This window comes from Perca fluviatilis, chromosome 16, assembly GCF_010015445.1.
Source record: "Perca fluviatilis chromosome 16, GENO_Pfluv_1.0, whole genome shotgun sequence".
Classification (NCBI taxonomy): domain Eukaryota; kingdom Metazoa; phylum Chordata; class Actinopteri; order Perciformes; family Percidae; genus Perca; species Perca fluviatilis.
In genome coordinates this window covers 11,738,942-11,762,364 of record NC_053127.1, presented here as the reverse complement: position 1 = coordinate 11,762,364, position 23,423 = coordinate 11,738,942, and the positions used below count along the sequence as shown (strand labels likewise).

Genomic DNA, 23,423 nt, shown 5'->3' with positions numbered 1-23,423 from the left:
GTGAAGGGTATGTGATGATGTGGGGCTATTTTAATTCCAAAGGCCAAGGGAACTTTATCAGGATGCATAGTATCCTGGATCCATGAAATAACTGGCCTTTAAAAATAAAAATCTGCCTGCCTCTATGGGAATTTAACATAGGGGTGTACTGACTTTTGTTGCCAACGGTTTAAACATTAATGGCTGTGTGTTGAGTTATTTTGAGGGGACTGCACATTTACACTGTTATACAAGCTGTAAACTTAATACTTTACATTGTAGCAAAGTGTCATTTCTTCAGTGTTTTCCCATTAAAAGATATAATGAAATATTTACTCAAATGTGAGGGGTGTACTCACTTTTGTGAGATACTATATATATATATATATATATATATATATATATATATATATTATTTTTACCGGCTAAATTAATCATGTAAGTAGCATACACTTGTGTCTATATTGCAGGATATATCCCTCAGTTTCCAGTTAATTATGTAGCTGAAAGAAGTGCATTCTTTTGAATCAGAGCTAATTTGGCTCATTGCCCAAGTGTAGCCTGCATTCTTATTCAAATGAAAAATGATCTACATCTTTGCAAAGGGAACTTTGGGTAAAATGTAATTATTTTTGGTAGGATGTGTGCTTTGGGTGGAACTTGAACCAGGTATTTAGCTGAACAAAATTGGTCAGAATCTTTACAATTAATTACAGTAACTGGCTAGCAGAAAATGGCTCTGTCATGTCTTTATTTATATATTTACACCCCACAGATGTTCTTCGCTAATGGGACGCAGTGTTTGTTTATCTTCTCTGTCTTGTTTGTTGAAGCTGCTGGCAAGATTGCAAGAGAGGAGGGCAAGCATGACCTGGGCTCCATGCCTGAAGACGGCTTCCTTGACAATCTGAGCATCCCGCCCACCACAGCCGAGCTGGTCAGCAATCCTCACAGCAGCAGGTCAGAGCACAGCCCACACACACATTTAGCATTACCTTGCAGACTTTTGTTTATAATGTGGAAATATGAGATAGTGGCATGGGCCAAATTATATTGCATTTAATACCGACATTATTCATAGTGTGGACTGAATTAAACAGTTTAAATACTGTTTTACAGAATTAATCATTGACAATTCTACCATGACACTAGCTATAAAAAAGCGACAGACCTTAATTCATATATATATATATATGTATATATATATATATATATATATATATATATATATATATATATATATATATATATATATATATATATATATAAAATCTAATCTAATCTGAGTAGTCATCATATAGCCTTTGGTGCTTAGTTTACTTGGTTTTTCAGATGAAAATTGAAGCCAAATCTGCACAATTTCACAACTCTTATTAATCGTAAGTGTCTTTATACAGTAAGTAGCCAGTGTTGGGCCCATGAGAAATTCTGTGTCCCACCACAAAATTGCTTATGTATTTTTAATGAATCAGTTTTGTAATTTGGTAGTCACCTGAGTGTGTTTTATTTAATCTCACAGATCAGCAAGTGCATGCGTGAGTCCCTTGGCTGACTGTGAAGCAGGTATGTGCAAATAATAGCATTTCTGCATTATTAAAACGCTTTCATACGATTTTTTTGGCCGTCTTAAGTAACAAAAGATTCAAGCCCCAAGTGTCAAATTAAAAGTTTTAAAGCAATGTTAACGGTCCTTGGAAGTCTCTCAAGAAAATTTCCCATCATGTTTTACAGTCCAGTCAGTTCAAACACATTCTATTACCTCCTTAAATCTGTTTAACACAGCCATAAAACACAGTGCCAAACACTGATAGGAACTCATGCAGAATAAACTGTTCAATCCCCGCAGGTCCTTCAGGAGATTGCATTCCTTTGAAAAGGATTAAAACAGAGCCTCCAGATGGGGAAATCATTCAAGTAACAGTGCCAGGTAGGTGTGCACATGCTTTGCAGCTATTAGTTTTGAAAATTGTTCACTTAAATTATAAACACAGCATCCAGAGATGTAGTTTACATAGATTATCACAGACATATCACAGGTGTGTGATACAGTGCCACTAGTCCAAAATGTAAACCTATAATGTCCTCTGCAAGACTTTAATATGGTGTATTAGACTTCTGCTGAGAGCCGCAGTTGCAGTGGATACCCCATCGGTGGCAGCTTGGCGTATAAGAAAGCAGGACAGAAGACAACACTCAAAAGCATACTTGGACAGGCCACACAAATAGTTCTTTTACACTGCAGGAACCTAATGTCTCCCTTTTAGAGGCGAGTTCCTGAACCTACATTTCGGCACTGCTCAGGAGGTGGTACAAAAATTCAAGGTCCAGGTAGTCTCAGTATTTAAATGTTAACAAATTAGTCTTTCATACGCAACGTTTTAATTCTCCTGGACTTGGCGTTACAACAGTCTGAACTCTTCAGGCCTCTGCTCTAACTAGCTTGGTTTGAGGGCGTGCCACACTAGCAGCTAGACGAGCATTCTAACGTGTGTTACAAAGTGACGCAAAGTGACGCAAAGTGACGCAAAGTGACGCAAAATGACGCACGTTTGTCACGGAAGTAAAGGTTGGACTACAATAGAGCTGTTTGGAGCAGTTTGTGAACAGTGTTTTCTGTTGGAGATGGTAACACCCTTCGGGGTGGACTTTGGCCATTTCACTTTGTAAACCTATTACGTGCACACAAAATATATATAATACAAAACAGAAAAGGGCAAAAGCCAAAAAGCATAATATGAGCATGCTACCCATTTTACTACTGCGTCTGCTGCAACCAGAACCAAAACGTTTTAAAAGAACGATCGATCCCACTTGTTGGCCCAACGATGATGTCCAAGCGATCATCGGTGTTTGAGGAGAGGCTGACGATCAGTTGAGCTCTCTGTTTTTTTAAGTCGATGGCGTATATCTTAAAACATAGTGGATACACAAGCAGAACCAAAAGCCTTACCGGTTCTTACAAAGTTCAGGTTATGGGAAGCTCCAGGTTACAGTCGTTAAGTTCCCATGCTGTTGGAGCTTGGTGCCAGATTTATGGTTACAGAACATTATGTCATTGCTTTTACAAGATTTAAAACTTCAAGGATGAGGACTAACTGATTGTTTTGGCAAATGTATGTCAGGTAAACTTCCCCAACATCCTTCCTGAAATTTTACAATGGGATACGTTGGACTTCTTTTATGTTGTATCTTTCACACAGTCGACGAAACAGTCCAACATGGGGCTGGTTCTGGGTTTGTGTCGTAATTACAAGCTAAAACCAGCAATACAGGAAATATCAAAATGTCACTTGAAATATCAGCAACCAGATATTTCCTGTTTATAGTGAAAAAGTTTGTTTTCCCCAGATGCTGGTACAAGTGGGGAGGAGCCCAGCGAGTCTGTGGCCGAGCCGGTCGCTGCTGCAGCGTGTCCAGCCACAGCCTCGCCCTCTGCTCCCTCTGCTCCCTCTGCTTCCTCTGCTTCCTCTGCTCCCTCTGCTCCCCATCACCAAATGGAAAACCACACAGGTAACCTCAGCCCCGTCAGCCCCCACCTCATCTACCTTCATCTACCTCCTTCTCACCGCAGCCCCTGGAATGACAGCTCCACCCACAGCCCTTACAGCCACCGTGGTGCCACCCAGCACCCACCACTGCCACCCCACACTCTTGGCTGTGTTTTTTAGAGAGCTAAAAAAAAAGAAGCTGCCACACGTATGAAAACACTTTTCTCAGATACCTTTTTCTTCCACTCTCCCACTTCCCCACGACCAAACCTCTCCAGCCACTAGTTGTTACAACCCCAACCTTAAGAATCCCTACTCCCCGACTTGGCCTACTGTAGCTTGTCTCTTCTCCCAGTCTTACAAATACTAGCTCTCATCTGTGAAAGGCACCATGTATCAGCTGCAGCTGTTTGACTCACTCTGACTTAAACTTTGAGTCTCTGAGTCACCTTTGTCATTGTGTCAGTTTTGTAAACTGAAACTTTTACCTTTTGGTCATTTTTGCCCTTTAAGTTAAGACACATTGTGCATATTTCCAGATTTTGAGTTACATTATCCTGTAGTCCTACTGCCCAGTATAATTAGAGATAGTTAATGTATTTCTATTAGAGAGACAAAACTGCTCCTTAAAGATCCTTTCTATTCTCCCTATCCTACCTCTATCTAACATGGAACTGTTCGTTTTTAAAACAAGTCACTAGAGTAAGGTGAACAAGACATTTGAGTAGACTACTCGCTCTTTCTCAACCGCACCGGCCTCATTTATCAAGCGTTATTAAACATGGTTTGCAGTGATTTATTTATTCATTTTTCACCGTAAAGGATTGGTTCACCCAAATTACAAACATATTGTCTTCGCTATCTCTACTGGTATCTAGCCAAGCAGATACTTTTGGTTTTTATTTGTCTTAAGTTTTGAGATACAGCGTCTGTCACTGAGATTACTGTCAATGCTGTAAACACCACAACCAAAATTCTATTCACCTTCATTATATTGGGGTGGCTGCAGAAATCTTTGCTCTGATGTTTGGTGAACTGCCCCTTTAAGGTGTACTGTGCAAAACATGCATTCAATAACGGTGAAAGGATGGCAGCGTAAAAGTCATTGGGTTGTTGGGATATTTCACAAGTATGTGTATTAAACTCCTAAATAGAAAATGAGTTCAGCACAAAAATCCCTGCACTATCAATGAAAATGAAAATGTCAAAAGTGACTTTTATGTGTTTGTTTTTTTGTATAAACCTAAATTAACATATAAATGAGGTAGTTTGATTGCAGTGCTATAACAATGCTACAGAGAATGAAGAGTCTACTCAATGTGATCTTGAGCCTTAGGCATTCAGTGCTTTCAGGAGGCGTTTTGTTTTCTTTTGTTGATTTGATTGTGCTTTGTTTAAGTTTTCTTTTCTTTCACAAATGACCACTAAAGGAGAGAACACGAAGGTAAGTGCAGCAAATGTCACATTTAGAATGATTTGCTGTTACATGCGCCTTTTATTTAAGTATTCATTTGTTGCTGTTTTGCATCATGTAGTCAAGTAAAATAGATGTGGGATTTTTTCCTAGATCTGCATACAGTACTAGAGGTTTCACACAGAAGAACTCCTTCCGTCATGCTTCTGCAGTGTTTGTCGCTGTGGACTGACCAACTATCTAAAGCCCCTTTTCCGCCGCAGGAACTTTACCCAGGAATTTACATGCAAGCTTTTGAGGAACTCGTTGCATTTTGACCCCAGGGACCAGGGTCTAGATTAAGTTCCAGGGACATTTTCCAGGGACATTTTACACCCCAAAAAGTACCTTTACACGGACATGGTTATTTTGAAAAACAGGAGACATTTCCCTGAGTTTGTGCCCTTCGTTTTCACGCAAACGGAGAATTCACCTCTGAAAACGATTCTTTCTAAAAAAAAACTTTGGCCAGAGTGGAGATTTAGAAAAACTTTGTTTGCACGTTTGCATGTAAACTGAGACAAACGGAGGTTTAGGCAGCCGAGGAAGTGAGGAAGAGAAGAGAGAGGAAATGATTCGTTGCTGTTGTTGCTATTTTCGGGATTCTGATTGGCTAACGTGGGCATGAGCTTCTCGTTACACTGCCACCTACAGGTTTGGCGTGCTCTTGACGGCATATATACACGGGTACATGTAAACGAACACTTTTCTGAAAACTGACAGCTGTGCACGATGTTATTTTTGAAAACGGAGAGGTTGAAATGTCCGTTTATGAAAATAGCCGGCCACGTGTAAACGTAGCATCTGAAAGTACAAGGACTTTCGGGGTGGGGTTTGCAGGGATGACCGTCGCTGATTGGTCAAACACACACAAGTGCATCAACTCGTGTAGGCTTCATTCATAAACAAGGAAATGTACTCTCATTCATATTGATTTAGGACATACATTTCTCTTTGTTTGATAAAATTAAAAGTAAGTAGTAAGTAGTAGGCTTTGCTGTCGGATTCCCAAATTATTTTAAATTCTACTTAATATGATGGATAAAATGTTAGGATGTGTGCAACAATAAACCGTTTAAATAACATACATTATAGAATTACAAATAATTGGGTAAACATGACATATGACAACATCATATTTTGTTAACAGTAAAATAACTAACTATATACAAATAGACATAAACTTTTAATAAATAGTTTTCACCAATGTAATAATTAAGCCGCCTACACGTGATCCGCAGTAAAACCGCTCTGCTCTGGCTGTTCCATTGTATTCCTGTGGAGAGCGGTGCCGCACAACTAGGCGCAGCGCTGCCCCTGGCGCCGTGCACCGCTCAGAATTGCCGCTGAGCATTGTGCTTAAAGTTTACATTATTTCAATTTTGACCTTGTCGTTGACCTTTTTCTGTGCCCTACCTCGCGGTTTTGCCGCGGATCATGTGTAGGCGGCTTACTGCAACAAAAAACGCGTGGGAATGCTTTAGTCAAAGTATGACCAAACCCCACTTGCCACACTGTTGATTTGCACTGAATCTTGTGCAGTAAAGTCAATGAAAATGTTTTTTTCTTTCTTGAGCTCAGTTAACAGTGAACCATTAAGATATTAAAACCTTAAGTTTTGTCTTTTACCTTTTTACCTGGATAATACATCACATATTTGATTTCTTCTTTCTTGCCCTCCTCATGTTTTTCTTTCATCTTGCAGCTGAAGCTGTGTCACCCAGCGCGGCCTCCCAGAGCATCAGAAGATCCTCTGAAGGTACTCACTTATTCAGTATTCAGTTTTGCTGAATCCAGTGCACCATGGGCAAAATATTATCTTGTTGGAGAGGCAGACTGGAATTAAATAAAACAGCTACAGACTTTTCAAAATATGTCCAAAACTTTAGGTGCAGCAAAGTTAATTTGTGGCTTTTAGTCACAGTCACCTCAAAAAATATTTTGTTTTTTTAGCCCCATTTTTGCACCTTTACCATTCTTCTTTCCAATGTCCATTTGTTATGGTCTCCGGTGATTAATACACCACACAGTCCGTTTTTAATTACCAGGTCAGTGTAGGGCAGGTGGAATTTATCAAAGTTGTCAAGGGGAGAGGTAGTAATGTTCACAGGTGGCACTAACCGAGCTGGCCTCATGTAATAATTCTCTTTTAATGCTGTTGGTGTAAATGTTTTTCATATTTTTGACTCATTTAGCAGGGAGTTTGGTGGAGGACATTGGTGAAATGATTCTTCAGCTTCGGAGACAAGTGGAGAGCCTTTTCGACATTAAGTACGGTAAGCTACATGTAGCGGCGGAACTTAACCCTCATTCATACAAGGGTAGGAAGTTATGTCAGGCCATTTAATTTTGCAGTAAGGCTTTAATCTCCTTTTTCATGTACACACCCTTTACCCGTGTACAGCAAGTGAAAAGTCAAGCTTTTATAGTCTATTCAAATATTAATATTGTAACATTTTAGTTTTTTAAATTATTTAACACATCAGAATTAGTCTGTTAAGTGTTGGGCAAATTAGAGGGGATGAAAAAGATGAATCGGAATTTCATGTCAGAGGAGTTTAAGCAAAGGGGTACCAACCGAGCATTGGTATTATGGAGCAGTTTGTAGTGTTTTAGTTATTGTATGTAGGAAACAGTTGATCAACAACATCATACTACTGTAACTGTGAGCAGGAGAGCCTCAAAACTATAGCCTTTCCGACCAAGTAGTTACAGGAACGTAGTTATAGGAAAAGTCCACTTCTAAGCAAATCTACTAACTACTCTCCCCCAAAACCGTTTTTTCCATTTGCATTCGCACTGGCCAAGTGGCCATAGGGACTATAGGGGGGTAAGGGAGTGTTGCAAGCACGGCAACGGTCTTTATAGCGTTAAAATCAGAAAACAAATACACCAAAAAAAGTATGAACTAAATACTAAATCTAATGTATATAGCATATTTGTCATAATTTAAACAAGTCTCCCGAAGAGAAACGGGTATCTCCCTCTCCCCCGCCTCTGCCTGCTGCACTGTGGACGTGGGGCATCAATTTTCGCAAGACTGCCTATATTCGAAATCTAAACTAAAATTTCTCGCCTAAAACGTTGTCAGAAGTGAATTTAGTGATGAATAATATGGCGCAAACTGTTAAAATTGTCCCATTGTTGGTCTGTCTGCACCGGAAACCCGACCCTCGTTGACCTAGGTCCCTATGCTGAAAAGGGAACCGTGAAAAGACCCTGCCCTGAAGTAGGAGCTGAAAGAGTTACAGGAACTGCAGCCAGAGGAACTTAAAAATCCCCAAATTGGTCCAGTCGGAACACAAGAAAAAAAGGGTTCTAGGAATTTTATGTTCTAGGAACTGCAAAAATCCCTCCGGTCGGAAAGCGGCTTATGTGACAGCCAAATAGCTCAAAAATAATTAGCTTGTTAAGATAGTACTTGTGTAGCAAACTAGCAACCAGTGAGCTTTTATCTCCTCTTCCTCAGCTGATGCTCTGGGCCTGCCTGAACCAGCCAAGGTGCCCTACTCCAAGTTCCAGATGTACCCAGACGATCTGTACGTCACTGGGCTACCAGAGGGAATCTCCCTCCGAAGACCCAACTGTTTTGGAGCGGCCAAGCTGCGCAAGATCTTAGCTGCTAGCAGTCAGATTCAGTTTGTCATCAAAAGGTGAGCGCAGTTGCGCCCGGATAGTTCTGTTGGTAGAGTGGGTGACCAGTGTTGTAGTATACTGTATATCACTTCAGGTGCAAATGACATCCTTTATCCTTTATTAACACTGCTTTATCATTATCCACTACCTTCGTATTAAAGATGCAGTAGGTAAGTCTTATAAAACTAACTTTCTGTCATATTTGCTGAAACTGACCCTATGTTCCAGTAGAACTATATGAATTATGTAATATAAAAAAAATCCAGCTCCTCTGGCACCACCTACAGCCTGTAGTGCGATTGGCAAAATTCCACTGCTCCCGGTCGATTTTCTCCAATCACGGCCACAGGGGGTGTCTAACTGCCTGTCAATCACTGCTCAGGCACGCACACGCATATAATAGGGTTCTCCCCTCCCCCTTCCCCGCGCACAAGCTGCAGAAAGGTTTCCCAAAACTCGGGTGAATATCATAGGAGTGGCTTTTCAGAGGTGGCGTGAGCTTCGGGATTATAAAGATCTGAAGAACGATGCAGATGTAGATCTTCTCGACAGGTAACATAATTACCATGAATGATTTATCTTTCACTTGGTTATTAGTAGTCAAAAGTCCACAAAGCTACGTTGGTGAGGATAATTGTAAACGTTTGCACAGTGGTCGGTCTGATATGATGCTGAAATGGCTAACGCTAGCCTGCTAGTTAGCATCGTTTTACTGTTGGTGAGTAAAGTTAATGTTGTGTTTGTGTTTAGTTATTGAAAATGTTGTCTGACATGCCGGCAGTTCTGTCAAACTCCCTTGTGTGGGAGGGGCTTAGGAAACGGTTTGGGCTGCAGCAGAAAGGGGGGAGGGACTGAGAAGTTGTCGATGTTCAAATTTGTTGGCAAAGTCCTGGATCTTCACAATCTTACCTACAGCAGCTTTAATCGTTAAACAAGGTTTTAGACAAGGAATTGACAATTTAATTTAGGGATTCGCTCGCTACTTTGTAACTATTGTAAATAATCTTTTTGTTTGTCTCCAGGCCTGAGCTGTTAACTGAGCAAGTAAAACAAGAGATGCCTTCCATGCCCATCTGTGATTCAGGTATGTCCGCCTTATACTTGTGTTATGTTTGGCTTGTGTAAATAATGTATTTAAAGGTGCTGTTGGGTGTCGCCCCTCCCTCCTCCTCATCCTGTCCCCTCCCTTCCGCGCACTAACCCCCCAACCCCCACCCCCTAATCCTTCTTGTCGGTTATTGGCTGGAACACTGTTTGTTATGTTTGGTGGTGCAGGTTGCCGCAGTTTGTTTTTGTTGCCGTTTGTGGAGCCTGGGCTGTCTACAGAGACCGTGTTTTTACAGTGTGTTCAGGGGACAGGCAGCTAGCGGATAGTGAGGAGATGTTTGCTATATGTGACGAAAAATGTTGTACGAAAAAACGTGTGACATCGCTTAAAGGTACCCTGCCATACAAAACCGTTTTTACTTGCATTTTTTTTAAATATGTTAGGTCCATATGTGTTTTTGTTATGTTGTGAATGTGAAAATGAACTGCTCTCTCCTCTGTCAGCTCTAGCCACTGAAAAGAAATAAGCAGAGAAATCAGGCCAATTACAAAAGCTGGTCAGTCTGACATCATATTGCCTGAGCTCATTACTATTCATTAGCTCACCCAGTTGGGCTGGGTAAAGGATTCTGACAGCCAGGCTCTCATTGGCTAGCTGTTAGCCAATCAGATTCAAACAGCTTAGCTTGTTGAATATTAATAAGAACTGGCAGAAATCGAGCTGAGTCTTCCTGTAGTCTTTCTATACCACGCTAGAATGGTTTGAAACAAGGTAACCAAGGCATTTTTTCCACAAAACGTTTTACAGAGTCCATGGTAGAACTTTACCACAAAGTAATGAAATACATGTGGCAGGGCACCTTTAAATGTAAATAACTGAAAAATAATCATGTTCTTTTTTGCCCATTTTCGGCAAGTTAGAAAGGCTTTGTTAAGTTGTTTTGTTTAAATTCAGGCCAAGATACACTCAGGTTTTGTTTAGAGGATAGTGCACAAAAATACAACAAATCCAGGAAGCCATGTTATTCCTTCACCCTGTGCAATAATGAGAAGTTAACCTTAAAGCCCCAGTGAAAAAATAAAGCCACTTTGTGCGTGTTCGTGCATATTTCATATGTAGTTATTTATTTACGTTTATTATATTGCCTTCATTCGTCATTTAGATCATGCAAATTTTTGCAGTAGCAGCCACACTGAAGTGTTTTTTTCTGCATGCAAGATTGCACAGTGCTTGCAGTTGCTTGCTCTTTTTGAGTTTTTTTTGGAGAGGTCAAAAAGCTGTGCATTTCTTCTTAAGTCTTCTTAATCCATAACATTTACCCCTTCTGCACACAAGCAAAGTCATTTTTAATTTTTCTACTGTACATGCAGTATACATTTTAAAAAGATGTTGCCATTCCACATATTGTAATATTGAAAGCGCTGAAGATAAAGTAGTATCTTAGCAGACAGCAGCTGTGTGCAGAATATTCCACCATCTGGAAAGCTCATAATGCACATTTAAGATGCTGTTTGCTCTGTCCTCTGCATGCGTGAAATTATGAGGTTAAATCCAGTTCATGCACTATTTTTAAAACAGCTCTTCTAAGGGAAAAAAAGAAAGTTGTTGCGAGGATTTCCTGCAGCTATCTCTACCTTTTTATTTGTGACAAAGCTCAGCTTCTGGAACAAGGAACAGCTCTTAACGTTTGTTGTTTTCAGTAAATCTTAACAGGCGACAAAAACTAAAAAAGTTTAACCTTTTAAATGTTTGTTTTTTCCAAAGAGCTGGACGCCAAGGAAGCAACACCAGTAACAGAGGATACTGCAGCTATATCTAAGAGACCTGGATTCTCAGGTACGTTCGGGTTAGATTTGATGTTGTATATTAATTAAACATTGGCCGTTGGGTTCTGATGTTTATGATCCCCACTTTAAAAACTCAACAGTGTGAAAGATTGAATAACTACAGCAGACTCTAAAGAAATGCAGCTTGTTGGAATGGAAATTTGAAAAACATTACATTTCAAAAGTGTCTTCTGTCTCCAGAGTGCCTGGAGTCCAAACTGTCCAGGATCGACCTGGCCAACACGCTGCGAGAGCAGGTCCAAGATCTGTTCAACAGGAAGTATGGGGAGGCACTGGGCATCAAGTACCCCGTCCAAGTGCCTTACAAGAGGATCAAGAACAACCCGGATTCGGTCATCATCGAGGGCCTTCCCCCCGGCATCCCCTTCAGGAAGCCCTGCACCTTTGGCTCCCAGAACCTGGAGAGGATCCTGGCGGTCGCTGACAAAATCAGTTTTACCATCACCAGGTGGGAATCTGCTAGGGCTGTGTATTGGCAAGAATCTGGCAATACGATACGTATCACGATACATGGGTCACGATTCAATATATTGCAATATATTTCAATACTGTGCGTAAGGTGATATCTTGGGATTTTTTTAAAGTATAATTTTAGAAAAACTAATATTTAAAAAAAGACATGATGTTCATAAAAGTCAAAGAAGTTTACTTTACAGTCCCTCCAGAAAAACGCGATTATGCGATCGCATAATTCAATGCATAATCAGCCAAAGTCTGCATATTTATGCAGGGGCCGCATTTTTTCAAATACGCCGCACTTTCTTCGGACTGACTTTAGGTAAACAATTGAGTTCACAGAAAATCAAACACCAGTTTGGGATTGTGGTTCACAGGTTCTTAGTGAGCAAATATTTATATGCTAAAATAGGCCAAAGTTCAGCCATAACTACATTTTTAGCTTCTAGCAAAAAGTCAGGCACTGCTAGGCACTGTTAGGCAAAGACACTAGTGGTGCATCTCAGCATAGCCATCTAGCGGTAGGGAGTTTGAACACAACATAAACGTGAACCATTGTCTTACATGAATATTTTTGCACGTAAAAAAAAATAAAAATAAATATTGCCTTTTCGAAAATGTATTGCAAAATAAAATATTGCGATACTCAAGTGTATCGAATTTTTCTTACACCCCTAGAATCCACTCATCACTTAAACACCAGTTACTCATGCTCTGTCTCTCCCAGTGAACCTGTGTTTAATTGGTCCAAATAATACCCCTCGGCTGTGATATTGTGGCCTGTCACAGATAATACTATTGCTTGATGAACACATAATTAAATGACATATTACACAGTCTTCTTCTGCTTTTGATACTGTTCAACACACCTTTCATGAGTTGAAATTGATTATGAATCCTGAGAATCAGAACCTTTCATCTATTATTACGTTTCAGGGCATTGTGGTCAAGTCTGTATCTTCATATAAATACCTGAAAAGGGCTTTTAGGGACTCTTACAGTGTTTTCTAAAATAGATTGAATGAGTTGGAGGCTGTAGATGCTTTGACTGAGCTATTTGCCCCTATGTGATGTAGGATATGAGGACCTGTGTCTTATTTTTGGTATACTCATGCTGCGATCTGAAATGTTATTGCCTGTAACTGTTATATGTTGTATGTCTGAAACTTTGTTTGATGTGCTGCTGCTGTATTGGCCAGGACACTCTTGTAGAGGAGGTTTTTAATCTCAATGAGGCTTTTCCTGGTTAAATACAATACATTTTAAAATTTAAAATCAAATAAATACTACTACTCCAGGAGAGCCTTCAAGTTTAAATTATAACAAAATATTTGAAAGCACCTGTTCAACCTTTAACATGACTCCAGGATGACCTGCTCATATCACTTTGTTCTTCGCAGACCTTTTCAGGGACTCATTCCTAAACCAGGTAAGAGCAGAATTTGGTTTTTACCACATACAGTCTGATCAAATAATCATGATGTAGCACATAAAACTGGGTCATGTGATATTTATAATAAAATTGAATTCACCATTTTTATCAGCACCTCGACGCGTCACTTTACTAAAGAAGGCCTACGCCTCAATAAGTGGTGAGTAAACTTTTTTTTTATAGCAGACACTTTCCTGTTGCTCAGGAACTTTATTTTAAAAAGTTGTCAGTAACTTAAATTCTTTTCACCTGACAGATGATGACGATATTAACCGCATGGGGGAGAAAGTAGTCCTTCGAGAGCAAGTCAAGGAACTGTTTAACAAAAAATACGGTAACTAGACTTCTTGTGTGACATATCAACTTGAGTTTTTGTTTGAGTTGAATTTGAGCAGCTTCCATTACGTTTTTAAAGACCAGGAACAATGGGCCTTATGCAAGAAACACTTGTACAAACCGTGGCACAATATATGGGCTGTCAATGAGTATTATAAATTCAAATATATTTGAATTGTATAAACAAAACAAAAAAGACATTCAAATATAAAAATGAATTTTCGATTGTGGGGGGAACATTTTTTTATTTTGTAATGTGTAAGTCATATAGATATTTTAAAAATGTGTTTTTGTGAAGGAATATTTGGGCATCAATTTTGACAGCCCTACTTGATATGTGTGAATGTCGCTGTATGTTTGCATTCGAGTAGTAGTGTCATTGTCCTTCTGTGCTCATTTACATAATTAATAGCTACTGTTAGCTTCCCTGAATCACTTAAATGAACAATAATTTGCTCCAGACTAAATATGTGAGCAGTATCACATTATAAAACAGTAAAAAAAAAAAAAAAGGCCTGGTATCAGAACCAAAATGCACATCGTTTTTGCAGCTGCACAGATTGTCATTAGAATAATTAGCTTTATATATTCACCTCATTATTTTTCCTCAGGCTGTTCTCTTTCCCACAATAATGAGTACAAGTAAAAAGGAACATGTATATTTCTTATTTATTTCTTAGTACAACTGTCAGGAAAAACCACCACCTTTTTGTCCTTGTGTTAGCAGCTCTTTGCAGGTGATCAAAAAGTTTAATATCTGTCTCTTTTTGATCATATGGACGTGTTGTGTGTTCAGGTGAGGCTCTGGGCTTAGACCGCTCCGTCGTGGTCCCGTACAAGCTAATCCGTGGCAGTCCAGAGTCTGTCGAAGTTAGTGGCCTTCCAGACGATATCCCCTTCCGAAACCCCAACACCTACGACATTGTGTGCCTGGAGAAAATCCTTCAAGCCACAGATAGAATAACATTCAACATCAAGAGCCAGCTACAGTGAGTGTTGAGACACCTGAATATTCAGCAGCCTGTTCGCTGTCACCACGTTGTATATTTCAGTGGGAATTTAGGGCTTTTTCTTCTTGGTAGTTAAGCTTATTATGGTTTATTTATGCTTTGGATTTAAATCCAGGCTCTGCGATGTCAAAGAATAAATCTTCCGCAGCAGCAAATGTAAATAATAATATCAAATAGTGAATAGTATGTTGACATCGAAGCAGTTAAGCCATGATGAAAGAATGGAGGCAAAGACCTATATCATGCACACTTTTAGGTATGAAATGAGTGCAGTCTGAACAGCAGTCTTATGCAAATTACCCTAATGTTTTTATATTGTAAAATAAAATATATATATATTTTTATAAATTATTTTTATTTTTGCTCTGTCATGAAATTGCCTGGCTTTTTCTCTCTCACACAGACCTTTTGCAGAAATCTGTAGCCAAGCTTGTAACACAGGTAGGTGTTTCAGTTCCTTGTGTTACTAAGTAAGTAGATCTCTGTGCTTAAAAGCCACATGGAAGTAAACGCCATTGTGTCTCCAGTAGGGACAGACGCCTCCACCAATCGACGAAAGCGCAAAAGAGTCCAGGAGAGCAACCGAGTGCCTGCCTCCTCCGACCTGGGCATATCAACCAATCAGATTCCAGTGATGGTAAGTTTGAAAAGCAGGAGGGCATCTGTTACTTACCAAGAGAAACGAGAAACTAATCATCGATAAAACATGATTGATAGGTGTTTTATATGGTAAATCTATTCTGCTAAATTTTACCTGTTGGCTTTACACATAGCATGCAGTTTAGGCGAACAATCCTGACATGGTCTTGTTTGTTTAAGGATAAGTCTGGTGACATTCTATATTTGTATTATTGTCAACATAACAATGAATTGGTCCTACTAAGAAGGATTGCCATATATATAGCATTTCACAAATAAAGGCTTCTAAACCAAATACAACACAACCGGACATGTTCCAGCTGTAATGTGACAATTGGGGAGAAATTAACAACATAGGCAGCCAAGATTACACCTTTCCATGGCGTTAGCAAGCAGCTACTTGTACTTAGCAGGGATTGTAATGGAATATAGCAGCACTTTCTACGTCAAAAATAACAAATTAAGGCTTTTAAACGAAATACTACACAACCAGAGATGTTTTAGTAGTACCGTGACCCGGAATTGGGGAGAAATTAACAACATTGGCAGCCAAGATTACAGATTTTGCTGACTGAGCATGTAGCTACATGTGAGAATGTAAACACTGCAGTAACGTAATCCATAATAAAAACTTAAAAGCGCTGCAGTAGCGGTCGCCTGCCTGGAGCAGATGACCAACCCGCTGGCTCGGTGTGATGTGACACATAAGCCAAGAGTAGAAAAAAACGTCGATAGGTCCCCTTTAAGATGTGTACCTTCGGTAGGAACCAGTGGGCCTGGGGCTGAGTGCTACAGACAGGGTAGGGAAGTCAGACGGACTAACACATTGTTGGTTTTGGTCTGTTCAGGGCATTTGTTGAAAAAAAGGAAACCATATAATAACTCCAGGCTTATCCTCTAACAGTTGACTGACGCTGTCCTCAAAATGTGGAATAAAATCCTGCTTTAAACTGATATTTAATTTCACTCCTTAGTGCCAAATCTCTGTAGCAACACACGACTGTGTGTTGAACTGTAACTACTGAAACCGCACATTAAAACTGCGTTTTGTGGCAAGGTGAACAACCTCTTTGTACTCATGAAAGCTTTTTCTACACCATTACGACTGACTTTCCTCTATCATTGTGTGTGTGCGTGTGTGTGTGTGTGTGTGTGTGTGTGTGTGTGTGTGTGTGTGTGTGTGTGTGTGTGTGTGTGTGTGTGTGTGTGTGTGTGTGTGTGTGTGTGTGTGCGCACGCGCCTGCAGCAGTGGCCCATGTACATGGTGGACTACAGCGGAGTGAATGTGCAGGTTCCCGGGAAAGTCAATTACTGAAGGACAAACCTGGACTGCAGCAAAGGGATAAAAGGAGGAGCGTGTCAAAGTGATATTCATGACTCTTCCACATGCGACACTAACACTTTGTCAGAGTGCTCAGACTAAAAAATCTCTCCAGACTGACTACAGAGAATTGAAGGTTTGACTTTGTGAATGGCGTCCTGAGTGTTGAGGAACAACAGAATGTATGTGCATCAAAATGTTGCAGGGCAAAAGCTTGGCTTGTTTTCTGTCTCCCGCCTCCACACAGTGCCGGCAGTCAGTTTTTGTTTTTCCTTCTAAAGCTGATCATAAAGTATCATCATCAAGTAATATAGTTATTATTTTACATAGCTAAAGACATTATGAAAGTCATATTTGCCCTTGCATTTACAAAGTGTCCATCCACTGAGTCATGTTGTATCCAGCATTTGGTTTGCAAAAAAATGTCTTTGATAACGGATCTGGTTCCATAATATTCAGATATTTGTACTTTTTATTTATTATATTTATTGAAATATAACATTATGTGCAGGGATGTAAAATACATTATTCTGTTATATAGTTTCTTGAGGAACTATCACAATAATACAGATGCTACTAGTAACTACAGGTAACCGCTGAAATCAAGTTAAACGGCAGCAATGAAGTGTCTTAATTGGGTGTTGTGGCGACCACAAGCCATCAGAAATTAAAGGAGATAAAATGGACTTAAAGTTTGCCCGATAGGTAGAACCTCTGCTCGCACAGCAGCAGGAAGCACCTGCAGTAAATACAAGACCTTCAGTACAAAGCCTTTTTATGTTTGCACCACATTAACAATATGTAAAATATCTCATTAAAAGTCAGCTTGAATGTATCATGTAAAGGAAAGAATGGTATGTTATTCTGCGATGACCGTCTCTGGACTAACGATATTTAATATGCTGTACCTTAACGCCAATTAGGCCTTTGAAATAAAATGTGTTGCCTTGCACTTTCAATTTGTTGGAGTTTATTTTTGATGTGCAGTAACTGTACTGTCTGATCTACAGAAGGCCATCTTCACCTCCAAGTGTTATGTTCGTTAATAGCCGAGTTTTTTTTTTTTTGTGGGTTTTTGGAAAATATGAAGAATAAGCTCTGTAACAAAGACAATGGTAAAATTACTGTCTGATCAGTCACACTGAAAGATGTATGTATATATTTACTGAACTAATTAATGTTGGGCAAATTATTGTTCTTTACTTTTAAAAGTGTGTCACATTTCCTTCACATCATACCTTTTTAGTGAAGAAATTGCTAATTGGGTGCTCTGTTGAGGTATTTTCAGTGACACTCATGTCAAAGGTCCATCATTTTCCCAATAATTTCCAAGGACGTTTTCTGGAAATATGTTATAAATATTGTTATACATATTAGAATTACGTCATTGTGTACCTCGGCATTGTTGAGAAGAAGAAGAAGGAGAAGAAGAAGAAGAAGAAGAAGAAGAAGAAGAAGAAGAAGAAGAAGAAGAAGAAGGTTGCAGCTACCAGAGAATGTCTAATAAGGGGAGAACTTCCACTCTCGGGAAAATCCCGGGTTGGTACAATGGGGCTAATAGGGAGTGAGATAGGGAGTGAACAGGCTCTCCATAGACAGGCTCTGCAGCTACCTTAAGTAATCACTGATTTAATGCACCACCTGGCCAGCAGCTAAGTGACCCTAATCAAACACAGGTGTATGCTGGGTGTGGCTAACATGCTAAATGCTAAAATGCTCACAGGGTTCCTCCAGCTGTGACTTCTACCTTTTACACAGGAATTGTTACTTCCAGGGAGGTGTGTGAGGACTTTCCTCTGTTTGCGACCGTTAATCTCTGTAACAGTTGTGACTGCAGAGCCTCATTCAGCTCAGAGTGTATGAAAACGTCGAGGGGCGCGGCGACAGAGAGGTTGAGGTTGAGCGGACAACAGGTTATATCCTAGACCTAATGTCTATGGGTTATATGATGCACGGGGAAATAAAGTAGCAGAAGTTGAACCTTTTGGAGGACTTTGCGGTGCACAAGACTCCGAATATCATTTACACAGGTAAGTACAGCAACAAACTATTTAGTGGATGTTTGTGCACAACAGGTTGTGCTAAAACTGCATTTTGTGGCTGCAGCCGCTGTGGAGTTTATATTGTTCATACGTGTTTGTGTTGTCTGCTTTGGTGATGTTTTATTCTGCTGTTGACCCTATAAGAAGGGTCTCTTATTTCATTGGTGTAACATAAGTTTGTTGCACCCGCCGCGGTGTAAAGTTAGTTATTTATTGTTATTTTTTTTGTTTAATTGTCTGAATTTCTGCCCTATTCCAGTGAGGTTACAATGAGAACGGCTGTTGAATAATTGATGACCAGTTTCGAGAGAGCGACCAAGTGACCAGGTCAGACTTCTTAAGAATGGAGGCCTTACGTTAACATGTTAATGCACTTTTATTTTGTAGCCTAAATGTGTGGGGTTTTTTTTTCTTCAATTTATGGGTCTATCATATACCATCATCCTATTGTTTTATTTTTTGTTTGCACCCTTTCTCACTTTGTATTGCAACTGCTACAACAATGTAGAGTACATTTTAACAGACTTACTTTTATCTAAGGACATTTTTAAAGCAGGCTAATTTTACTTTTAAAGCTATGTTTCTGTCGCCCCCCATGAGGAATTCTAAGTAATGACGACAACACTGTCGGCGCGTCCACATGAGACAAGCCTTCCATGATCGCGCATGCGCCCCCACCCCTCCTTGATGCAGTTGCTAGTAGCTAAGGAGGACACGTAGGATTAAAAAAAACATGATACTCTTCAGAAGAGGTAATTATATTCAGTCACTGACATCACAATCTTCTGAACATGACCATACTGAGAAATCCAGAGAGTTGTGTGGAGCTGATAGTCTTAATTAGCTTTGTAGCAACTAATTTGGCAATGGCTGGAATGTAACGAACGTTTGTTAATATCAAAACGTTACACACTAAAGCTTAAACTTGAGTAAAAAGTTAAAACTTTTAAATTTGATTTACTCTTCAGTAATATTCTAATTGATACTCTTTCCATCCCTGGTAAAATGTCAGACTATAAATTATATATATATTTTTTTTCCTAGTTTCAAACAGTGTTTAACTTTTAATGTAACGTTATTTTGTGCCCATCTGAAGAGGTGACCATTGGAAGCGCTGTTGCACGGATGTTTTCATGCTTTGTTTCATGCTACACCGTAGTGCTATCATGAACAGGGATATTTTTGTAACGCAAAACCACACCACAAAATATTGTAAAGGGTTTGTGTGAAATGCTTCTTGGCCTTGAAAGTAACGTTACGACTGTAACTTGAGCTTGACATTTTAATGTTCGCAGAAGAGCGTGGTGCTCCGCTGGTCCCATACTATTGCACCAATCAGCATTTAGCAATATAATCAACCAGTTGACAGTTGTGGATGGTTTGCTTAGAATATATAAATGGGAACTCGGGGTGTTTTCCTCAAACTGCTTCTTTAGTCATAGATGCATTAGAAATAGATGCATAAATACAACTAATACATTTTGTTATACATACATTGTTATTGTATTGTTAGTTGATACAGTACTGTGCAAAAGTTTTAGGCAGGTATGGGGAAAAAAATGCTGTAAGAATGCTTTCAAAAATGGAAGTGTTAATGGTTTATTTTGATCAATTAACAAAATGCAGTGAATGAACAGAAGAGAAATCTAAATCAAATCAATATTTGGTGTGACCACACTTTGCCTTCAAGACGGCATCAGCTGTTCTAGGTCCACTCGCACAAAGTTTTTGAAGGAACTCTGCTGGTAGGTTGTTCCGAACATCTTGGAGATCTAACCACAGATCTTCTGTGGATGTAGGCTTCCTGAAATCCTTCTGTCTCCATGTTATCCCAGACAGACTCGATGATGCTGAGATCAGGGCTCTGTGGGGGGCCGTGCCATCACTTCCAGGACTTCTTGTTCTTCTTTACACTGAAGATAGTTCTTAATGCTCTTGGCTGTTTGTTTGGGGTCGTTGTCCTGCTGCAGAATAAATTTAGGGCCAATCATACGCCTCCCTGATAATATTGCATGATGGATAAGTATCTGCCTGTATTTCTCAGCATTGAGGACCCCATTGGTGTTGGTGCAGTGGCTATGACCCATACCTTTGGTGTGGGAGACCTGGGCTCGATTCCCACATCAACCAATGTGTTCCTGAGCAAGACCCTTAACCCCTAGTTGCTCCAGAGGCGTGCAACCTCTAACCTATATAGCAATTGTAAGTCGTTTTGGATAAAAGTGTCTGCTAAATGACATGTAATTAATCCGGACCAAATCTCCAACTCCATTTGCAGAAATGCAGCCCCAAACTTGCAAGGAAGCACCACCATGCTTCACTGTTGCCTGCAGACACTCATTATTGTACCGCTTCACAGCCAAACAACCTGCCTTCTGCTACAGCCAAATATTTAAAATTTTGACTCATCAGTCCAGAGCACCTGCTGCCATTTTTCTGCACCCCAGTTCCTATGTTTTCGTGCATAGTTGAGTCGCTTGGCCTTGTTTCGGTGACGGAGGTATGGCCATTTGGCTGCAACTCTTCCATGAAGACCACTTCTGGTCAGACTTCTCCGGACAGTAGATGGGTGCACCTGGGTCCCACTGGTTTCTGCCAGTTCTGAGCTGATGGCACTGCTGGACATCTTCCGATTTCGAAGGGAAATAAGCTTGATGTGTTTCATCACAAGTTTTCTTGTCCGACCGCTGTCTACGATCCTCAACGTTGCCCGTTTCTTTGTGCTTTTTCAAAAGAGCTTGAAGAGCATATCTTGAAACACCAGTATGCTGTGACATATTTGTCTGGGAGAGACCTTGCTGATGCAGTATAACTACCTATATACTAGACTTGGTTGACCATACACCTGACTACAATCCTATAAAATCTCTGACTTTTTGCAAGTGTAGCTATAAGAATTGATGCTGGTTTGAAGGCAAAGGGTAGTAACACCAAATATTGATGAGATTTAGATTTTTTTTTTTCTTGTTTGCACACTTTGCATTTTGTAAATTGATTACAAATACAATCATTTATATTTTTGAAAGCATTCTTAGTTTGCAGCACTTTTTCACACCTGCCTAAGACTTTTGTACAGTGCTGTATATGTATACAAATACAATACAGCTCAGATCATACTTCTTAATGCTTACTGGTGACTGGAGCAGTTTGCAAATGCCACAAATGCACTTAATTTAAAAACCATGCTCTACTTTTTTTCAATATAACTTTTCTATTTTTGAGATATTAAAACTTCTACACTTTTTTTTGGCATTCAGTGTAAGTCTGCAGGTAATGCAAACATCATGGGCGTTTCCCAATAGGTGTTCTTCTATTGACTTGTGTTCTTGTGTCCCTGTAAAATGTCATCTCGTGTTGCCAAAGTACTGTCCCAATACACAAGTTCCCATTTCGCCAAGAACAGTTAAAATTCCCGGATGTATTCTTGACACGCCCATTTACCGAGGCTACATCATGGGCTACATCGGTTGGTAACTTGTATGAACTTCGCAGCACCTGTATCCCAACATTCATTTCGGCATTCAGTGATGGTTGGATTTCCAGTACATAGACAGCCCAAAAAACGGGACAATTTTAACAATTTTCGCCATCTTATTCATCACTAAATTCACTTCTGAGAACATTTTAGGCGAGAAATGAAAGATTTAGATTTTCTTGTGAAAATCTTTGCCGAATTGACAACTTGCTCCAAAGTTTTCGGAGCTCCATAAATTGACGCGGCCACCAGCTTACGCCTGCCGGGGCCACAGTCGCACTCGGAGACCCCGCTGTAGGACCCCGGAGGTCTTTTAGACCGGTTCCGTAAATAAGAGGCTTTTATTTCGCCGTTGACGGATTGTTTGTTTAAATATCACAACACATGTCCATCATAAGATTAATGGGAACCTGTGTTAACTGTCGTTTTGGAGTTAAACTCAATACATACATACATACATACATACATACATACATACATACATAGGAGAGATATACCATAGACTGTATATTATTAGTCTATGAGAGATACCCATTTCTTTTCGGGAGACTTGTTTAAATTATGCCGTAGGCTATAGCCTACATTATATTTTGTATTTAGTTCATATTTTTGGTGTATTTTGTTTTCTGATTTATTAGAAGTTGAGTTTCAGTCTTTATGATAAATGAACAGTTGTACATAAAGTGGTAACATGCTATGACATGTTATGTAGACTAAAGGGGAGACACAACCTTTACAATTTGAATTTCTAATTTCCATCTCCCTGGGCATATACAGTGCACTACAATAATATAGAAATGATAATTCCACATAACACTAATAGGAACACATAGGACACACCAGTGCATATGCCTATTTATTTTTTTAATTTAAACTGACTTAAACTTATACACTAATAACAGGGATCGCGTTCCACTCTTTTGAATAGGTAAGGGGTGTTTGAGCTAAACCATAAACAATAAAATTTAAATCTCAATTAGTTTTATTTTTCAATATTATTGCAATAGTTGTAGCATTATGAGGTTTTCTTGTCCGGAGATTGTTTTAATACAAAGTGGTTATATTGTTGTGGTTTTTATATCTAGCTGTTATTTTGGAGCCCTGCAGGTAGCCTCTGTGCTGGGGGTGTTGAGCAATAACAGGAAGAACGCATCGTCTCAAACTGTTAACAGCGTTTTCTGTGCTTGTGAACTTGCGAGTTTATTCTTCCAAGAACAACCAGCAAGAACGTTCTCCCAAGAACATAAGTCCGTACTTTGCA

The 23,423-nt window shown here is 39.6% G+C and overlaps 1 protein-coding gene and 1 long non-coding RNA gene across 4 annotated transcripts in view; both read left to right on the top strand.

Moving 5' to 3' along the window:
• The window catches only part of gtf2ird1 (GTF2I repeat domain containing 1), a 39,987-nt gene extending 22,383 nt beyond the window's left edge, over positions 1 to 17,604 (top strand). Inside the window, exons 11-27 of one of the 2 annotated variants that reach the window (XM_039778619.1) lie at positions 813 to 939; positions 1,499 to 1,542; positions 1,826 to 1,906; positions 3,328 to 3,489; positions 6,626 to 6,679; positions 7,116 to 7,196; positions 8,390 to 8,573; positions 9,579 to 9,640; positions 11,369 to 11,440; positions 11,632 to 11,899; positions 13,308 to 13,336; positions 13,452 to 13,499; positions 13,596 to 13,673; positions 14,472 to 14,664; positions 15,089 to 15,126; positions 15,216 to 15,322; positions 16,571 to 17,604. In XM_039778619.1, coding sequence (XP_039634553.1) covers positions 813 to 939; positions 1,499 to 1,542; positions 1,826 to 1,906; positions 3,328 to 3,489; positions 6,626 to 6,679; positions 7,116 to 7,196; positions 8,390 to 8,573; positions 9,579 to 9,640; positions 11,369 to 11,440; positions 11,632 to 11,899; positions 13,308 to 13,336; positions 13,452 to 13,499; positions 13,596 to 13,673; positions 14,472 to 14,664; positions 15,089 to 15,126; positions 15,216 to 15,322; positions 16,571 to 16,639 — 1,697 coding nt within the window. In that variant the 3' untranslated portion in view covers positions 16,640 to 17,604. Of the gene's footprint in view, positions 1 to 812; positions 940 to 1,498; positions 1,543 to 1,825; positions 1,907 to 3,327; positions 3,490 to 6,625; positions 6,680 to 7,115; positions 7,197 to 8,389; positions 8,574 to 9,578; positions 9,641 to 11,368; positions 11,441 to 11,631; positions 11,900 to 13,307; positions 13,337 to 13,451; positions 13,500 to 13,595; positions 13,674 to 14,471; positions 14,665 to 15,088; positions 15,127 to 15,212; positions 15,323 to 16,570 lie in introns of both variants that reach the window. The other variant, XM_039778618.1, reaches the window with a different exon arrangement.
• A 743-nt stretch (positions 17,605 to 18,347) lies between these two features.
• Positions 18,348 to 23,423, top strand: part of LOC120544688 — a 41,592-nt gene continuing 36,516 nt past the window's right edge. For both annotated transcript variants that reach the window (XR_005636536.1, XR_005636537.1), the window contains exons 1-2: positions 18,348 to 18,675; positions 18,947 to 19,014. This is a non-coding gene — a long non-coding RNA (uncharacterized LOC120544688). The remainder of the gene's footprint in view (positions 18,676 to 18,946; positions 19,015 to 23,423) is intronic.